The sequence below is a fragment of the Taurulus bubalis genome, assembly GCF_910589615.1.
Source record: "Taurulus bubalis genome assembly, chromosome: 3".
Taxonomy (NCBI): Eukaryota; Metazoa; Chordata; class Actinopteri; order Perciformes; family Cottidae; genus Taurulus; species Taurulus bubalis.
The window spans coordinates 13,819,400-13,835,478 of record NC_136591.1 but is presented as its reverse complement, the minus strand read 5'-3'; the positions used below and the strand labels follow the sequence as shown (position 1 = coordinate 13,835,478).

The window sequence follows — 16,079 nt, the reverse complement described above, 5'->3', positions numbered from 1 at the left end:
CTCTCATCTAAATGATTGGATGCAGATGGTAGGATCATTTAAAACTATAGAAGAAAGAGCATAATGCATTCCGTTTCAAGCTCATTCTCTTCAGACTTTCATGGCATGCACAAATCATTTAAAAAGTGGATAAGCCATTTTTTATTGATCTGATTTTTCATCCAACTTTAATGCCTAATCTTTTTGATTCTTATTTGTGTCCTAACTTCTGCTAGGGAAGTTAGGATCCGACATGTTGGAGGAGAGCAGAGAAGTCAGTTCATGGGAGCCTCACATGAATGCACGGATTGTTTTGTTTCCATGAAATAAATATGCAAGCGTTTTTATCTAGTTTGTATTCGCATGAATACTTCCGTTTGCTCTCGGAGAGTCTTTCTATCCTCTAAATTCCTCCCAGCCTCTGTTGTCACATTGCAGATACAAAGAAGCCCCGAAAGCTAATTGGTGAATACTTCATGTTTTAAATTCATGATAATCTCAACACATCTTATATCTTCTGCGAAACATAGTGCAAACCTAAGTTTCAGAGTTTTGAACGTTCTAATAATCTAATAATAATAATCTACAGAAAAAGAATGGATGCATTTATATGGTTCCTTTATAAACATAGTTGTTTGAAACTACAAGACCTCACAAAAAGCACAAAAGTGCATGAGGAATAAACGTCTGCAATGCTTTTATTGCAACGGAGAAACCTTTTTAAGACTCGGCCACATTCAGCTGTTTTTCAGATTTATTTTACTTCTCTTTCTTTTTCAATTTTTTCTTTTCTTTTTGGAATCAACCACCTTCAGCAGCACAAACACACGGCACAAAACAAAGACAAGAAGGTTGGGACATTCGGCACTCAAAGGGTTAAAGAATCATCACTTTGTTGGCGCCACACTGGACACTTGTGGCGCTAGTTATGCGGGAAACGTACTGCAAACAAACACAACAGTCCCTTTAACTTTTAGTGACTTTCATGGGGGATTCTTTTCTCTTTTTTTCTCTTCTTGGAAATCCAGGGATCATTTTTGTTTTCATGAATGACTGAATATAGTCACTGCAAATTCACATTCAGTCAACAAAAGACACAGGAAAGAAGCAAACGGAATCAATAGGCTATTTACATGATAGTTAGGTTATTAGGGGGTTATGTCGGGTTATTTGGGGGTTAATTCTCTGAAGAGATGCAGCCCCAGTTTAAGGTGCTTTGGATATGTTCCCCTTGGATATTTGCATTCCAATGTTAGAGAATGGCGTTAACATTAAAATACTGTATTGTTTTTTTTGCCAATTATTACACAGTAAACTGCCTCAACTGGGCAAATGTCCACATGCCAATTGAGATAAGGAAGCATTGAATGGAATGAGTTATGGTTTATCAGCCGATTACTGCAAAGCATGTTACATCTGCAGTGGATTAAAGGGGACCTACAGTTCTGTTAGAGAGCCAAATCACAATCACCCCTGTTGCGTGGCACTGCACCTCCTCCAGAGTGGTGGTTAACGGAAGGTTAGGCGGTTAGATCATTAGTGGAGTTAAAGGGGGTTTATTACCTTTGTCGAGTAGCCACTCGTCAACTACCCGACCAAGTCGGTATGGGATTCTTTGTCTAGCAATAGCCAGGCGCTCATTATCAAAGTTCCCTTTAAGAAATATTGGAGAAGACAAATTAAGAGAGGTTACAAAGAAATCTGGAAGTTGAAAGGTTAGAGGTTAGAAGGGCAACATAGCAAATGTTTAGCAAGTTATGTACTTTAAATCAGCTTTAGTTAGGACAGGAAGAACTTGAGGATGTGTTTTTGGGCTGGTTTGTTTGGTTAGACAAGTTAACAGCATTCTAGTTACCTTGAGTTTAAGTCCTTATTTTTTAAACAGATTTATGAATTATTTAGATATAGTCTGACAGCATTTGTAGAAATCATAGCTATCCGCAAAGTGAATACAATTTAGAAATGCATTAGCAGTAATGAAGTAAGTTAAACTAGAAACACACACAGAACCAGCTATCATTGAACAACATAATTACACTGGGAAGGAATAAAGCAGAACATTTTTTTTCAATGTCAGCAATAAAGCATTGTTATTTCACATGAGAAAAATCACACAGTACTAAAACACATTTCATGGTTGTTTCAAGGAAGACATATTTTGGTTCCCACTGCACACAATGAGTTTGTTAGATCATCACCTCCTAAATCCGACAACAGGATGGCATACTTCCCGTGGAGCATCACTTCCCTTCAGATCCGACGGCTCCACTTCAACTGAAGCGAAAAGGATTTAGTGAAACTGTCACCACTGTTTTTCTCTTCTTTCCCACTCCCCCTATGCATTAATTGAGCACTTCACAGTGGCACTTGGCAATTAGCATCACTTCATCAGCGTGTCAAAGAAGTTTCATCACCGCTGAACAAACTTATTATCCCTCACTTCAATTCAATCAACCTCTGGGTCATGCATCTCCAGCACTGTCAATAGAACCAGAGCCGGAATTAGGCGAGATGGTGGCTGATGAAGGCCAGGCTGGGGGATTGATGAAGCCTAATGTGGTGGCAATGTCAAAGGCTTAATTAGGAATGTCTATGTCGAGCGGCAATCTTCGCAGATTATAGGCTATGCTAGCACAGTGATTCTCAAAAAATGGGGTCAGGGAATTCCCAGGAGTCCTTGAGGAGGGACAAAAAAAAATGTTATCATTTTGAGTTACTGGAATTTATCCAATTTACAACATCCATGAGTGAGAAACTATATCAACAATGTCCCACCTGCCACACACAGTGAGACACAATTGTACAACTCTAAGGGAGCGTTCAGAACAGTCTTGTTGAGGCCAGCTGAACCCTGGGACGTTTACCACCTTGGTGCGGTTCGTTTGGGTTGGTGTGAACGAACGCGAGATTCAAACCTTGGTGCGGAACAAACAACCGCTTTATGTGGACTCGGGAGTGGTTCATTTCTGGTCAAATACCATTCGAACCAATGTCAGGAAGTGCACATTTTATGTGTAATTTCGAGAAATAAAAATATATGATCCTGTTATGATCTATGTGGCAGGAAGAATCTGGACTCAGGACAAAGTGAGATGCCTCCTGAACATCTGGGCTGAAGAAAACATTTCTCAATTACTTAAGAAGGGGCATAAAAAAACCAAGGTATTAAACATTTTCAGTAGTATAAGAAAATCCCAACCTCTGCTCTATTAAAGTATGCAATTTCCTGCTGTCCAACAAACCGCTCGTCTTTTCAGCCCTCCTAATGCTGCGTTCACACCAAACGCGTTGCGAATTTGACGCGTGAGTAGATTACATGCAAAGTCAATGCGATAGGTTGCAAAAAAGCAGAATTTCCGGCGGGCGACGCGAATGAATTTGCTCCAGTTGACATTTTCCAACTCGCGTGAGGCTGAGTTTCGTAAAACAATCAGCGACGAGAAGTCACCACCGCCGTCCTGCTGAATCAAACTGCTGCTGGTCCACCTGAAGTAGCGCTTGTAGCGGCCGTCATTCAGACGCTGTTGTGGGACTACAGATAATATTATGAACCCAGACACAATGGAGTTTGATGTTCTGACATGTGGAATTTACAAGTATATAAAGCACAACTAGTGGTTATATCCATGGTGGATGGCGGAAACGGTCACTGTTTTTACGGAGATAAGCCACGGAGATAAGCCACGCCCCCTTTCAGGCGCAAGTAACATTCACAACGCGTTTGGTATGAACACAGCATTATTGTCGATCAAGTAAACTGACGCGGTAAACACGGTGCGAATATTCACAACGCTTTTGGTGTGAACATAGCATAAGACTCCAGATCAACACCAATATGAACCGCCCCGCACGGTGCTCGATGATGTACAATGTCCAGAGAGAATTTGGGAGGGTTTTGTTGTCTTTTTCCCAGCAAACTGTCTGAGCAATCATCAAACAACAATTCCACCACATGTCTTTTGTTTACAGCTTCTGGACCATTTGAGATGTGACTTTGTTAATTTGAAAACTGAAACAAGATGTCATCATCACATTGGTTCAGGGACCAGGCCTCGAGGTGTGAACCCGCCCCAAGTAGCCTACAGTATGTCAAAGTGAACCACACTACCTCAAGCACCACAGAACTCAGAAAAAAATCAATCTCTAAGTAACCTCTATTTACTCCTGGCTCCATTATCATGAGCCGCTGAAAGTCAAGCCGAACCGCAGTGTGGTGAAATGGATTCTGTGAGGAACTCTAGCTGTGCTTTGCCCCGAAATCAACATTGAACACAATCTGCTGTTGTCTCTGACAACACAATATGAGCAATTTCGGGCCTGAATGTGAGTCTGACATGGAACGTCGGAGGGCCATTGGCTTATGAAATTGTCTGCGGAGAGACCCGTTTAAAGACTGAAGCAGAGTTTGGGACCACACAGTAAACAGGCGAGCTCTGAAGTCTGCATCCTAATCACTGCTCTGTGCTGCTGCAGTGATCTAAAATAGACCACCTCTCAGTTCTGCAGTACCTACTTCCACTCCCCAGGGGACTCTCTACCCACGCATGCCTGCGCAATAACGGCTCACACAGGCATGTGTGAGTGTGTGTGTGCTTCGTATGAACAGTTTGTGCATGGCAAAGAAGACCAGTGTAAAAAAAAAGGAGTGGAATGAATGACGACTGGCAGACGGATGGAGAGGCCAGCAGGATGAGCAGGTACCATAGGACCTCGTGACTTTGGTAATTTGCACCTGGAGCTCTCTGTGTTCATGGTTCATTCATGCGCGTGAGAACTGGCAATCAGGCGCAGGTCTTATACAGGAGATAAGAGATCGTCAGTGGATGTTTTCACACATCTGTAATTTTTTATTTCTTGTAATCGACCCCTTTTACAATTGGTCAACAATGATGACGTAAGTAGGCACTGCACAGTTTGGCACAATATCTTGTCAAGCTGTGTTAGGGCATCAACGACATACACTCAGAGGTTTGACTCTTGAGTTTTAAAATGGCCGCTACAAACAGGAGCATTCTGGATCTGTCCTGTGGTACAACACCTTTAATTGTTTGCAGCCAAAAATTCGAAGGGTGTTTCGATTTAACGAGTGACCGTGTTAACTGGTGACTCTCAACCCAATCATCTCTGGTCACTTGTAGTAACAGCAGCTGTTGAAAACACAAACAGAACGTGTCCTTGAGAAAGCGGTTTAAGAATTTTTATTTGAAATACATACTCATCCCTGTTACGAGAAAACTCGGTCTGAAGTTAACACGGTCACTCATTAAACTGAAACACCTGTTGCTCTGAAAACGGTTGTTATCCTATCGGAAATTCTGTAGAACTCAAGGCCTCTGTTCGAATATCGATTCTGAGAACCGAACGTGCAACAACCAGACATTTTGATGCTGGTAACAGTTTTAATTCGACATTTAAAGCTTGCTTACTCGTCTGGAGGTCTGGTGCAAAAGGCCACTTCCTCTGCCCGCACATATCCGATGACGTCGACTATAAAAGGGTCTATAACACCTCAAGCCCTACAGCGGAGTCATTTCTTAAAAACATTTTCCAGCAATTTCTAGCAACTTGTAACCATTCGCGATGGCAGCAAACATACAGCGGCATGTTCGTGTGACCAATTACATGCATGTGTTCACACTGCACTTAAGATTAGCTAGGTACCACTCTGCCTTCTGGAGAGGAAAGGCGGTGCAGCAATTACAGGCACCTCACGCACGCACCAGCCCACTTTAGAGATGACATGGGCACTCTGCAGCACTGTAGCAGGGCTGGGGGGTTGGGCGGTGAGAGGGGTGAGTTGGCTGAGAAAAGACGATCCGAATAATAACAGAGTGAAATGAAGGTAGTGGGAGGCAGCATGCCTCAGTGAGATGAATCAATCCTGTGCGTGCATCTTCTTCTCCCACCGCTGCATCTGCTGTCTCGTCCTCAAACCTGACTAAGCCTCCTCCCTCGTCCAACTTTAGTCTGAGTCACACTGAGGCAGCCACTCGCAGTGATCCAATGAGGGGGGCATTTTATCAACCATGTAAGAGTTGGTGATGTGCGTCAGCTGGAGAGATGTAGTTCTCCCTCTAGTGGCAGCCGCTGGACACTGCAGGCAGGAAACTATGCCTTAAAATGTTTTTTTCCTCTGTGCCTCATCCGTGTTCTTCCTTATTTATTTCCTTCATCCTTGTTTCACTCCCTTGTAATATTGTCCTTCCCTTGTTCTCAAACAATCACTCATCCACACTTCATACTGTCCATTTTCTAACCCTCCTTCCATGCCCCATTCTCTCTCCTTTAACCTTCACTTCCTCCCTCGTCTCCCAATTCCCTCTTTTTCCATTATTCCTTATTTAGCGTCTGCTCCCTCCTTCCTCCACAATCATCTCTTTTTATTCATGCACTCCCCTCAAATTTCTCCCATCCATCTTTGTCCTCTCTACCATATTTCTTCCCCTCATCCAAAGCGTCTTCCCCCCACAATCCCTCTTCATTGCCTGGTAACAGAGTGAGTATTATTACTGGGAGACTAAATGTGGTACATTGTGACAGAGACTGCCGTTCATTACTACACACACACACACAGTCTGACTAAGTGTGTAGTGGAGGGGAGTACACTGAGTGTGTGTACAGTATCAACAACCTCATCAACAACCAAAAAACGGCGAAGGAATCAACAAACAATGGTTTTGTGTATCCACTCGACACAAAACGATGGACGAGGGAAGAGAAAGCGGGGGAAGTGATGGAACCACGGAGAGCAGGATGCAGCGTGATGCATGGAAAGTGTGTGAAAATAATCCCACAAAGTTCCGTCGAACAGGGTTTTTTCTTTTAAAATGTCGTCGACACTCCGCTGTCGGAGAACCTAAATTCCTCCGCTTCCTGCTTGTTTGTTTGCGTGTGTTTGCGCTCGCATGCCTTGGAGAAATAAGTCATTCGGAGGGAACCGGTGGAACTCTGCATGAGAATGGGGGGATAGATTAAACAGCTGGGCCCTTGTCTTCCCCCCTCCGCCATTATCGCACTCACTGCGCTCCCAGGACTATTCCCTTTGCTGGGTGTGAAAGAAAGCAAAACAATGCTATCGGCACTCAAGGAAATCTGATATACATGAGAGGAAAATTATCGAGACTCAAACGTCAAAATGAGGCATTTAATATTCTTAAATTGCCAACCTTCTCCAATGGACATCGGTGGCTACAGTATGATTAACATTATCTTAAGTTAAGATGAAATAATGCCCTTTTAACCCTTTTAGATCACCCCCATATTTATTAATATATGCAGCAATAATTACAGAACCTCAATTTATTCTTGTCTTCCCGTAAAACAAAGTGTGACAGGTGCTTTAATAACTTAGCTAGGAACAACCAATTTCAAACAATTGCATGCAACATTCTAACCCCCGGCCACTTTTTTTGCAGGCCAATCAAATGCAAAGCACTGACTTACGTTTCCCGGGGACTTTAAGCACATTGCACCGATTTATTTGATGTGTCAAAAGTTAAATTACTAGTCAAGGGCGGAAAACTGAAAATTTCCCACAGCTGTATACAGTTTTCTGTGAGTGTCTAATTAAATATGCTAGTGGTTGCATCATGGGGATTGCAGAATTCTAGGGATTTTAATGGTGATGAGGTGCATGCATGTCTTGTATTTTTCTAAAGCTTGGTAGTTCTGACAACAGAAGGAGACTTTGGTATTTCATTAATGATCTAATACAGCAGGAGTAGAGTTCTCCTATTCATCAGTTCTCCTATTCATCAGACATGCTGTGTAATTGGTGGACATACGGGCAAAAAGCTTAAGCATTCTAATTAGAAATGCATATAAATAGAGTATCTTAAATCAAAAATGTAAACCAAGGTTCGAGCCAAAACATCAAAGGCTGATCAGTACTTGTTTCCACGAGTCATGAATGTATAGCCAGCCAACACGCATGCGGCTCTGGACCCTCCCATGGTATCGCCAGTCTGGGTGCCCGAAACCTCCACATGTTCGCCGTCTGGAGCATCGGCTGGATTAACAGCCATGATGTGAGCCGTCCTGGGCAGGTACCCCAGCTGCTGCGCCAGGGGGTAGGGCAAGGGCATGCTGATGGACTGGCACTTTGTGGAGACACAAAGTGAGGTGGAGGGCGGCCGGCAGACCTGTGCGCCGTGCTCTGAGTGCAGAGCGTCTTGTGTCACCGTCTGTCTAGGTGGACTGGGTTCTAGCGCGCTGTACAATCCAGCTTGTGAATCTCACGCTGTTCCGTCCTGCTCTGCGCCTCCTTCTGTGTCGGTACATATGTGTGCGTCTGTGTTAGTACATCGTGGGTGTGTGTGTGTGTGTGTGTGTCTGGAGACCCACGAAGGAGCCAACTGTATATCATGTAGCTCTGCAGGCAGCCAGATGCCCTTGTACAGGACACCCACATCGGATATCCATCCACAAGAATGGAGATTACACTGGAGATGATTGGCCACCAGCCATCTCGCTCTCCCTCTCCCTCACAGAAACCTCTCTCTGTCGAGCTAGCCTCATTCTGTTTTTCATTAGGTAACTTTAGATGGATTGCTCTCATATCTCTCATACAACTGCCCTCTTCATTGTTGCCCTGTGCTAGCCCTGCAGAAATATCCATCTTATCTAACATCTTTGCCTGTTATTAAGTGATAAAGTGACAAAAGTGCCATGAAGAAATATATTTTCTGGGGTGTCCGTAATGTGACAAAATAAGGAGATGCACCGAAATCAAGAAAAATAATAGGTTATTTTAGAATATATAAATTATCTTGAGCTCTTTCTCATATGAATTTCTAAAGGATCCAGGCATTCTTCGAAGCTGCTCTTTCACACACGTAGCACATAACAGGAGTTTTTCAGACGCCTTCTAACCTACTGGAAATACGCCGTTTGATTTAGGAGCCGGGGTAAAGCTTCAGGAGGCAGATTAAGTTGCCATCAGGCAGCCGGATTTCAATATAGTTATAAACAAGCGAGTCCTCTGCCGTTCCTCGAACTTGTCTGATGATTTTCAAGTCGGTCCTTACCGACAGAAGTCCCAGAATCTCATTGTCTCTCCACTCGTTAGTCATGATCCTTTCTCTTCACCCTCGGGTGTTTGTAATCTTCCGGTTTACCACCTGCTGCGTGGTAGCAAGCGCTCTCGCGCACAGCTCCTGCGGATAACACGTTTCAGTTGCGGAGGATGTACGTAAGGGCTTCAGTGCACAGTTAGATTTGGCTGAGATAAGTGTGTCGGATTTAGTGGCATCTAGGGGTGGGGTTGCGGATTGACACCAACTGAATACCCCTCTGCAAACCCCTCATGTTGTGGCCTTCGGGCAAACGCGAAAGGCTCTTTGGTTACAGGCTACAGGCCCGTCGCCCTGACCTCTGAGGTCATGAAGTCTTTTGAAGCCTGGTCCTGTCCCACCTCAAACCTCAAACCCTGACTGACCCACTCCTGGACCCTTTGCAGTTCGCCTACAGGGCCAACAGGTCTGTAGACGATGCTGTCAACATGGCCCTCCACTACATCCTCCAGCATCTGGACTCCCCAGGAACCTACGTCGGGATCCTGTTTGTGGACTTCAGCTCTGCCTTTAATACCATCATCCTGTCCCTGCTGCAGGACAAGCTCTCCCAGCTGCACGTGCCTGACTCCACCTGCAGGTGGATCACAGACTTCCTGTCTGACAGGAAGCAGCACGTGAAGCTGGGGAAACACGTCCCAGGCTCTCGTACCATCAGCACCTGTTCCCCCCAAGACTGCGTTCTTTCCCCTCTGCTCTTCTCGCTGCACCTCCAGTCACCAGTCCGTCAATCACCTGAAGTTCGCGGATGACACCACCCTCAATGGACTCATCTCTGGTGGGGACGAGTCCGCCTACAGGCTGGAGACTGACCACCTGGTGACCTGGTGCAGCCAAAACAACATGGAGCTCAACGCTCTGAAGACAGTGGAGATGGTTGTGAACTTCAGAAAGAACGCAGCCCTACCCGCCCCTCTCACCCTGTGTGACTCCCCCGTCGACGCTGTGAAGTTCTTCCGCTTCCTGTGCTCCATCCTAACCCAGGACCTCAAGTGGGAGCTGAACATCAGCTCGTTCACAAAGAAGGCCCAGCAGAGGATGTTCTTCCTGAGGCAGCTGAAGAAGTTCAACCTGCATCCTCCATCACCGCCTGGCACACCGCAGCCACTGCCAAGGACAAGGGCAGGCTGCAGCACATCATCCACTCTGCTGAGAGGGTGATTGGCTGCAATCTGCCGTCCCTCCAGAACTTGTTCGCTTCCAGGACTTCCAGGTTACAAACTGCTTGAGTCCCTTTCCTCTGGCAGGAGGCTGAGGTCCATCAGGACCAAGACCTCACGCCACACTAACAGTTTTTTCCCGTCGGCAGTCGGGCTTATCAATAGAGCCCGGGTCCCCCACTGACTGACTCTGTCACCCCCAGGGCTATTTTTCTTTCTTTTCTTTCTTCTTACCGGGCACTCCCCTGCACACTTCATATTTAAACACTCATACACTTTAACTTAAACACACATGTCACTTTAACATACACTTACATTAATGTTATCTGTTTGTCTGAGCACTTTATCTTATACTTAATTTAATACCCATTGCACTGCTGTTGTTGTTGTTGATTGTTGTTTGTCTCGTCTAACGTCTCATGTCTAATGTATGCATCTTCCGCCAAGAAAAATTCCTCGTCTGTGTAAACATTCCTGGCAAATAAGCGGTTTCTGGTTCTGATTCTGGGGTTTGTCTGATCTGGGCTACCGTAGATGGCAGTGCAACATGGCGGACTCCGTGAAGAAGACCAGGGCCCTATTTCTCGTACCTGGCTTACTGAGGTAGCGGGCTAATTGTCAGGATAAGATGACGTAGGTCAGGCTTTCTCAGTTTCTCGAAGCAAGCTTAGATAAATCACCATAGCAACACATCCAAAAATTTAAACCTGCTCCCGGGCAGGCTTACTGAAATTCACTGGATAAGCTGGCCACTCCCACGGACAAAAAAGGCAGCTCCCTTCCTCATTGATGAAGAAGCGATATTAGATATATTAGTTTTATAGGGAGAGAGTTCTTTCAGATCGCCAGGATCCATCCTTTACATTATCATGACTTCCTGTACGCGGCGCTATAGATTTTGCCGGCAAGAAATAATTTATTTACGAGAGCTTCTCGAGCCGCGGACATTGATCACCACAGGCGCAGCTGATCGCCCGTCTCAGACACAGACTATCACCCGCTGCATGCCGCTGTTCTTAAGTTTATTTAGCTCTTAAGAAACTTATGGATGTGTTGAAAGCACTCATAATTATATGACAGTGTTATTAGTACATCATACAAATCATTATTGTAGAACATGATTAAGGTGATCGTGATGAGAATACAGAGAATCACACACAATTTATTTTTACTGCTTCAATTGATTGAATTTCTGATTATGAATAATACATACATACTGATCCGCCCATACACATATTCAAACTCATATACACATATATAGTACATGATTCATACGTGCATACAGTACATATATCCTTATAAGTATATATTTATTCGTAAATATAATCTGATTGATTTGGGTGATGAAGCACTTCAAATTTGCCGATACATTTTCCCAACACTGACGCATTTAACTTGTCTGATATATTTGCAGCCGGGGCGATGTTAAAGTTGCGTTCACGGCAACAATGTTGCAAAAACGTTGGAATATTCGCAACGCGTTTGCTGTGAATGACTACGGTATTGACTTCCTCATATGCCTTCATGATCATCTCCTGCTTCTCATAAAAAGAGGTTCCTCTGAGTTTATTTGCCATTGTACTGTTAGAACATCGTGGTGTCAGTGCTCCATTATTATCCCTTCTGAAGAGGAGCGGGCGCGCGCATTTATCCAGACGACTGACGTCTGGCTAGAATTAACGAGACCGCTTCAGCGCGGATCAGCCGTGAAGAAACCCAGATAGCCTGATGTCAATCATCTCGCTAATTTAAGATGGAGATTGGGACATTTCCTTGACTTTGTTTAGCCGGGTACGAGAAATAGGGCCTTGCTCCCTATGTAGATATGAATGGTTCCTTCTAAGCTAACGAAAACACGATTCCTACACACTGGTCCTTTAAGAAAATAAGACTTGAAGGCCTCAAAGATAGAGACGTATCTTTTGTGCCAAAGACTGCAGGCAAGTTGAGTTTCTTCATGCGAGTGGCGCAGGAAAAGAAAGCGGTTTACCTTCCCACCACACTCCTTTGTTCAATGTAAATACATCACCCACCGCTTGTGTCGGCTCGCATTTGAAGCCAGCGATATCTCACTGTTTTAACTGTTTGATCATCTTTCATCTGTGCAGCAGTTATCAATCTAGTGCGCCCGTTTCCATTTCTTCCCCTCTTTTTCTTCTCGCTTCAACAGGATCCTCGCCACCTTTCATCTCAGCCACGGTGGATTTGTGCTAGGGTGGCTGCCGGAGTGAGCCAGGGAAAGCCCCCCCACCACCACTCATGTGGAAATCAAAGCTGTCACTTCTCTAATTACCTAAAGCAATCTTTTCCCTCTCCTGCTCTGCACTACTTAGCCATGTCTGCTCTCTCTCCCCCTCCTCGTCATTACTTGCTTCACTATTTCTCTGTCCCCCCCCACCCCCTCTCCATCATCCCATAGCCACAGGCCAATAATTGGAGATACCTTCCAACTGTGCAAGATCCAATCAGAAGAACTCGCAGAGCACCAGAGGCCCAATAAGAACCAGCAACACAGGGGGAAATGTCATCAGTGACAAGTGACTTAGCTAGCTGACCTCAATTAACTCACTCACTTTTTTGCTACACTTTACAGAATTTAATGATGAGTGAAATCAAAATCCAAACTACGACAGATGTCAGTTATGTATTGTATAAGATCAATGGCCTAAAAGCACTCGCAGTTCCCTCAGGGGAGTTATTAGTGTGACTTGAAAAACGTTATTAATAACTGTGAGAATAATGAACATGTTTAATGTATGTGGTAATTTAGGTTAAAAAAGAATTACTGAGCATCTTCATGGTATCATCTGCACCACTGAAACTAATTCCCTTCCTCACGAGGGACGAAGTATTCTAATCCTTTGCTGAACTACGCTCAAAAATGTAAAGTTAATGTGATTAACTTTTAATAGGTTATATCTCAATTTAATACTGATGCATTTATGTGGCCTAAATAAGTTAACGAGACTATGAGACCAATATGCCCATCATTGGTGAAACATTCTACTTAAACTACTATATTAATTTGAGCAACAAAAAACGATCAATCGATTAATGGAAAAAATTATAGGCACATTCATTTATAACGGTGAAGGTAATTTTGTGGGCCCCAGATTGTAGTGCAGTTGAATTGTACTTTGTTATACTGAAAGGTGTTTCTTTATAAATATGCATTTTGTTATTGTTATTTTAACTAGGTGAACCATTTTGATGGGGTTATTATCCAAAGTAAAATGTGGTCGCTGGTTGAAGTGGAGCTATTTTGTACAACTTTATATACTGATGATAGTTTCATCTTTGATGCATATTATGAGATATCATATACTTTATATATTTTTATGTAGAATTTGAACCTGCAAAGTAACTAACACCCATACAGGAGCAGTCAAACAAATGTAGTAGAGTAAAAAGATAATTTGTCCCTTAAATGTGGTAGTGGAAGTTAAAAGTAGCGGGAAAAAAAAGAAGTAGTGTCCCAGCGCTGGACTTAATTACAGGCTGTAGCGTCGACCCGCTAGATGCTCTGCACTTAGATCACACCGCCTGGTGCTGCTGCAACAGTGCATCCTGTAATTACCTTGAGCACAGACAAAGAGCAGCACGAGCTAAAGGATGAGTGAGCCGAGCTGACAGTAGTAGATAGAGGTGCTCCTCCGCAAGAGTAAGACAGAGCACATGATTCCCGAGCTCTGTGCATCACCCCGCACACTCATCCACCGTCTTCTGCTCAGTGGACCATTGGAGTCACGTAGCGCCGCGTCCATACTGCCTGCTCGGAGGCCCGAGCTAGTGGAGTGAAATTTCGTCCACGCTCGGCTAAAGTTCAGTGCTTCCAGCCATTTGTCTGACTGCGTTGGCTAGTGCAGAGTGCACATCTCGGCTGTCCCGCTCCCGTTGCTCCCCTCTACTTTTAGCATTTTAACTACCACCGCTGAGTGCTCCCATACTGCTTTTGCCATGAGGGAAGCGGTTCTGGACTGCCTTAACCTCCACTCCTCACATTTATCTTCCTTGGTTATTCACAATTGGTTTCCCTTTTCTCTCTCTCTCGCAGAGACAAAAGATGGATATCTAGACGCAGTTGAGACGCGATAAAAAGCGGGTAGAAGGAAGGAAATCGGCGGCCGGGAGCTTTCGCTGACCCCTTTTTCTTGGAACATTTACCCGAGGAGTAAGAACACCGTAACAGCTCCATCGTAAGAGCTGCAGCTGACCTCGCTGACACATCCCCCTCTTTTTCTCGGCCTCTAATGGCAGCCTTCACGCCGAACAGATCCCCTAAATGCCGTACAGAATGAAAACAGGCCATGACAATAGCTTGTCCCTGTGCGTATCGTTCCTCTTTCTCTTCCTGTCCTTGATACTCTATCAGCATGAAGCGGCGCGCAGGCCTACTCCGAAATGAACATCGTCATGTCTTTGTGCGTTTCAGATGTGAGTCGTTTTGTGCTAGCGGTAGCAGTAGTTATGGAATTATTACGCTACATTGTATGAGTGAGCGGCGTGCACACGCTATACTGCGTGAATGTAATCTTCCTTGCAGTGATGCAATCCAATTTGTGAAGTGCTTATTATTCAGTAACATGCAAAGCCTCATCCATCACAGCAGTGACAGCAGCTAGCTTCCAGCGCGCACGCTGGATTTTCTTTTTCTTTTAAGCAAGCCTCTCCTTCTCTATTGCCCCCCTGTCCTCAGCCATTTTCTCCCTCAGTCCATCATTTATCAGCAATGCATCCCAAGCACTTTGCTGTGGGGCACTATTGCTTCTCCTCTCGTCTATCTCCCCTGTCAGTCGTGCCCTCCATCCATGACCCCCCACCCCCCACCACTACCACCACACACACTACCGTCGCCACTTCCTCTTTCTAATTCTACTCAACTGCGGTTAGAAACTAAAGCAAAGTGACAGCTTTATGGTGGATCTATTGCCTGTAAACACTGGCAGGAGAGAACGGAGCGTTAAGAGTGGAGAGATGACGGCGTAACGGCGGGGTTCTCATTGGTTGTGGCGCGGTTACGAGGCGGCAGAATATGGTAATACCCCAGCGATGGTGACAATAAAACAGCGGTTGTAAAATGCGCGATGATCATCTAAAGCTCAGGGGGCACTGCAATGACGCCCAAATGCCAAGTGTAGCATAAACGCACATAGATGGATTCCTTCTTTTTCTTTTCTTTTTTTCTCTCTTGCCGTAATAACATAATCCGCCGCAGTGAATTACTGCCATCACAAAAAGAGTTAATGTGAGGCGATTTGCAAAGAGAAAAGATGAGATGGAGGGGGAGCAGAGGCCCAGCAGCAGCATCCCCCATACATGCTCACAGGTGCACATCGTCTCCAACAAAGGTGCATATTTACACCATGTAAGCCCATAAAGGGCCTGTATAGGTATACATCTGTACTTAAATTGTCTAACACACATGCACACACTTCGGTACAGTTTCTCCTTTGAAGCTCTTTCATCTCCTATTCTCATTCTTTTTGAGGCAGAAGCTGTTGTAATGCTGACTGGCTCCTTATAGGAAGGGGGATTACCGCTATAGGCCCCCACTCACTAAATCTGACCTCCCCCCGAGTGTGTGAACACCATGTTCACAGTAGAAGTCATGAGCATAGAGGCTGGTTTCACGATGATAATCACAGGATTTGATATTATGGGGTTTTTAACATAAAAATAAATATACTTTTGAATCTATGTTGCTGCTAGTTGATTGTTGGATATGGAGTTACGTAATATTGAAACAGAAAATCAAAAGGTAGAAAATGTTGCAGCGTTGTCTCCGCTGCATCATTAGTGGAGTACATTCTGGGAAAATCACAGCAGCAACAAAAATAATCTTTTGAACTAGCATTTAATAAGACAGTCA

The 16,079-nt window shown here is 44.5% G+C and overlaps 1 protein-coding gene across 6 annotated transcripts in view; it reads right to left on the bottom strand.

Moving 5' to 3' along the window:
- nrxn2b (neurexin 2b) overlaps window positions 1–16,079 on the bottom strand; it is a gene marked incomplete at both ends in the record, with an annotated part of 555,176 nt that overhangs the window by 26,035 nt on the left and 513,062 nt on the right. For all 6 annotated transcript variants that reach the window (XM_079216104.1, XM_079216103.1, XM_079216106.1 and 3 more), the window contains one exon: window positions 1,543–1,632. In XM_079216104.1, coding sequence (XP_079072230.1) covers window positions 1,543–1,632 — 90 coding nt within the window. The remainder of the gene's footprint in view (window positions 1–1,542; window positions 1,633–16,079) is intronic.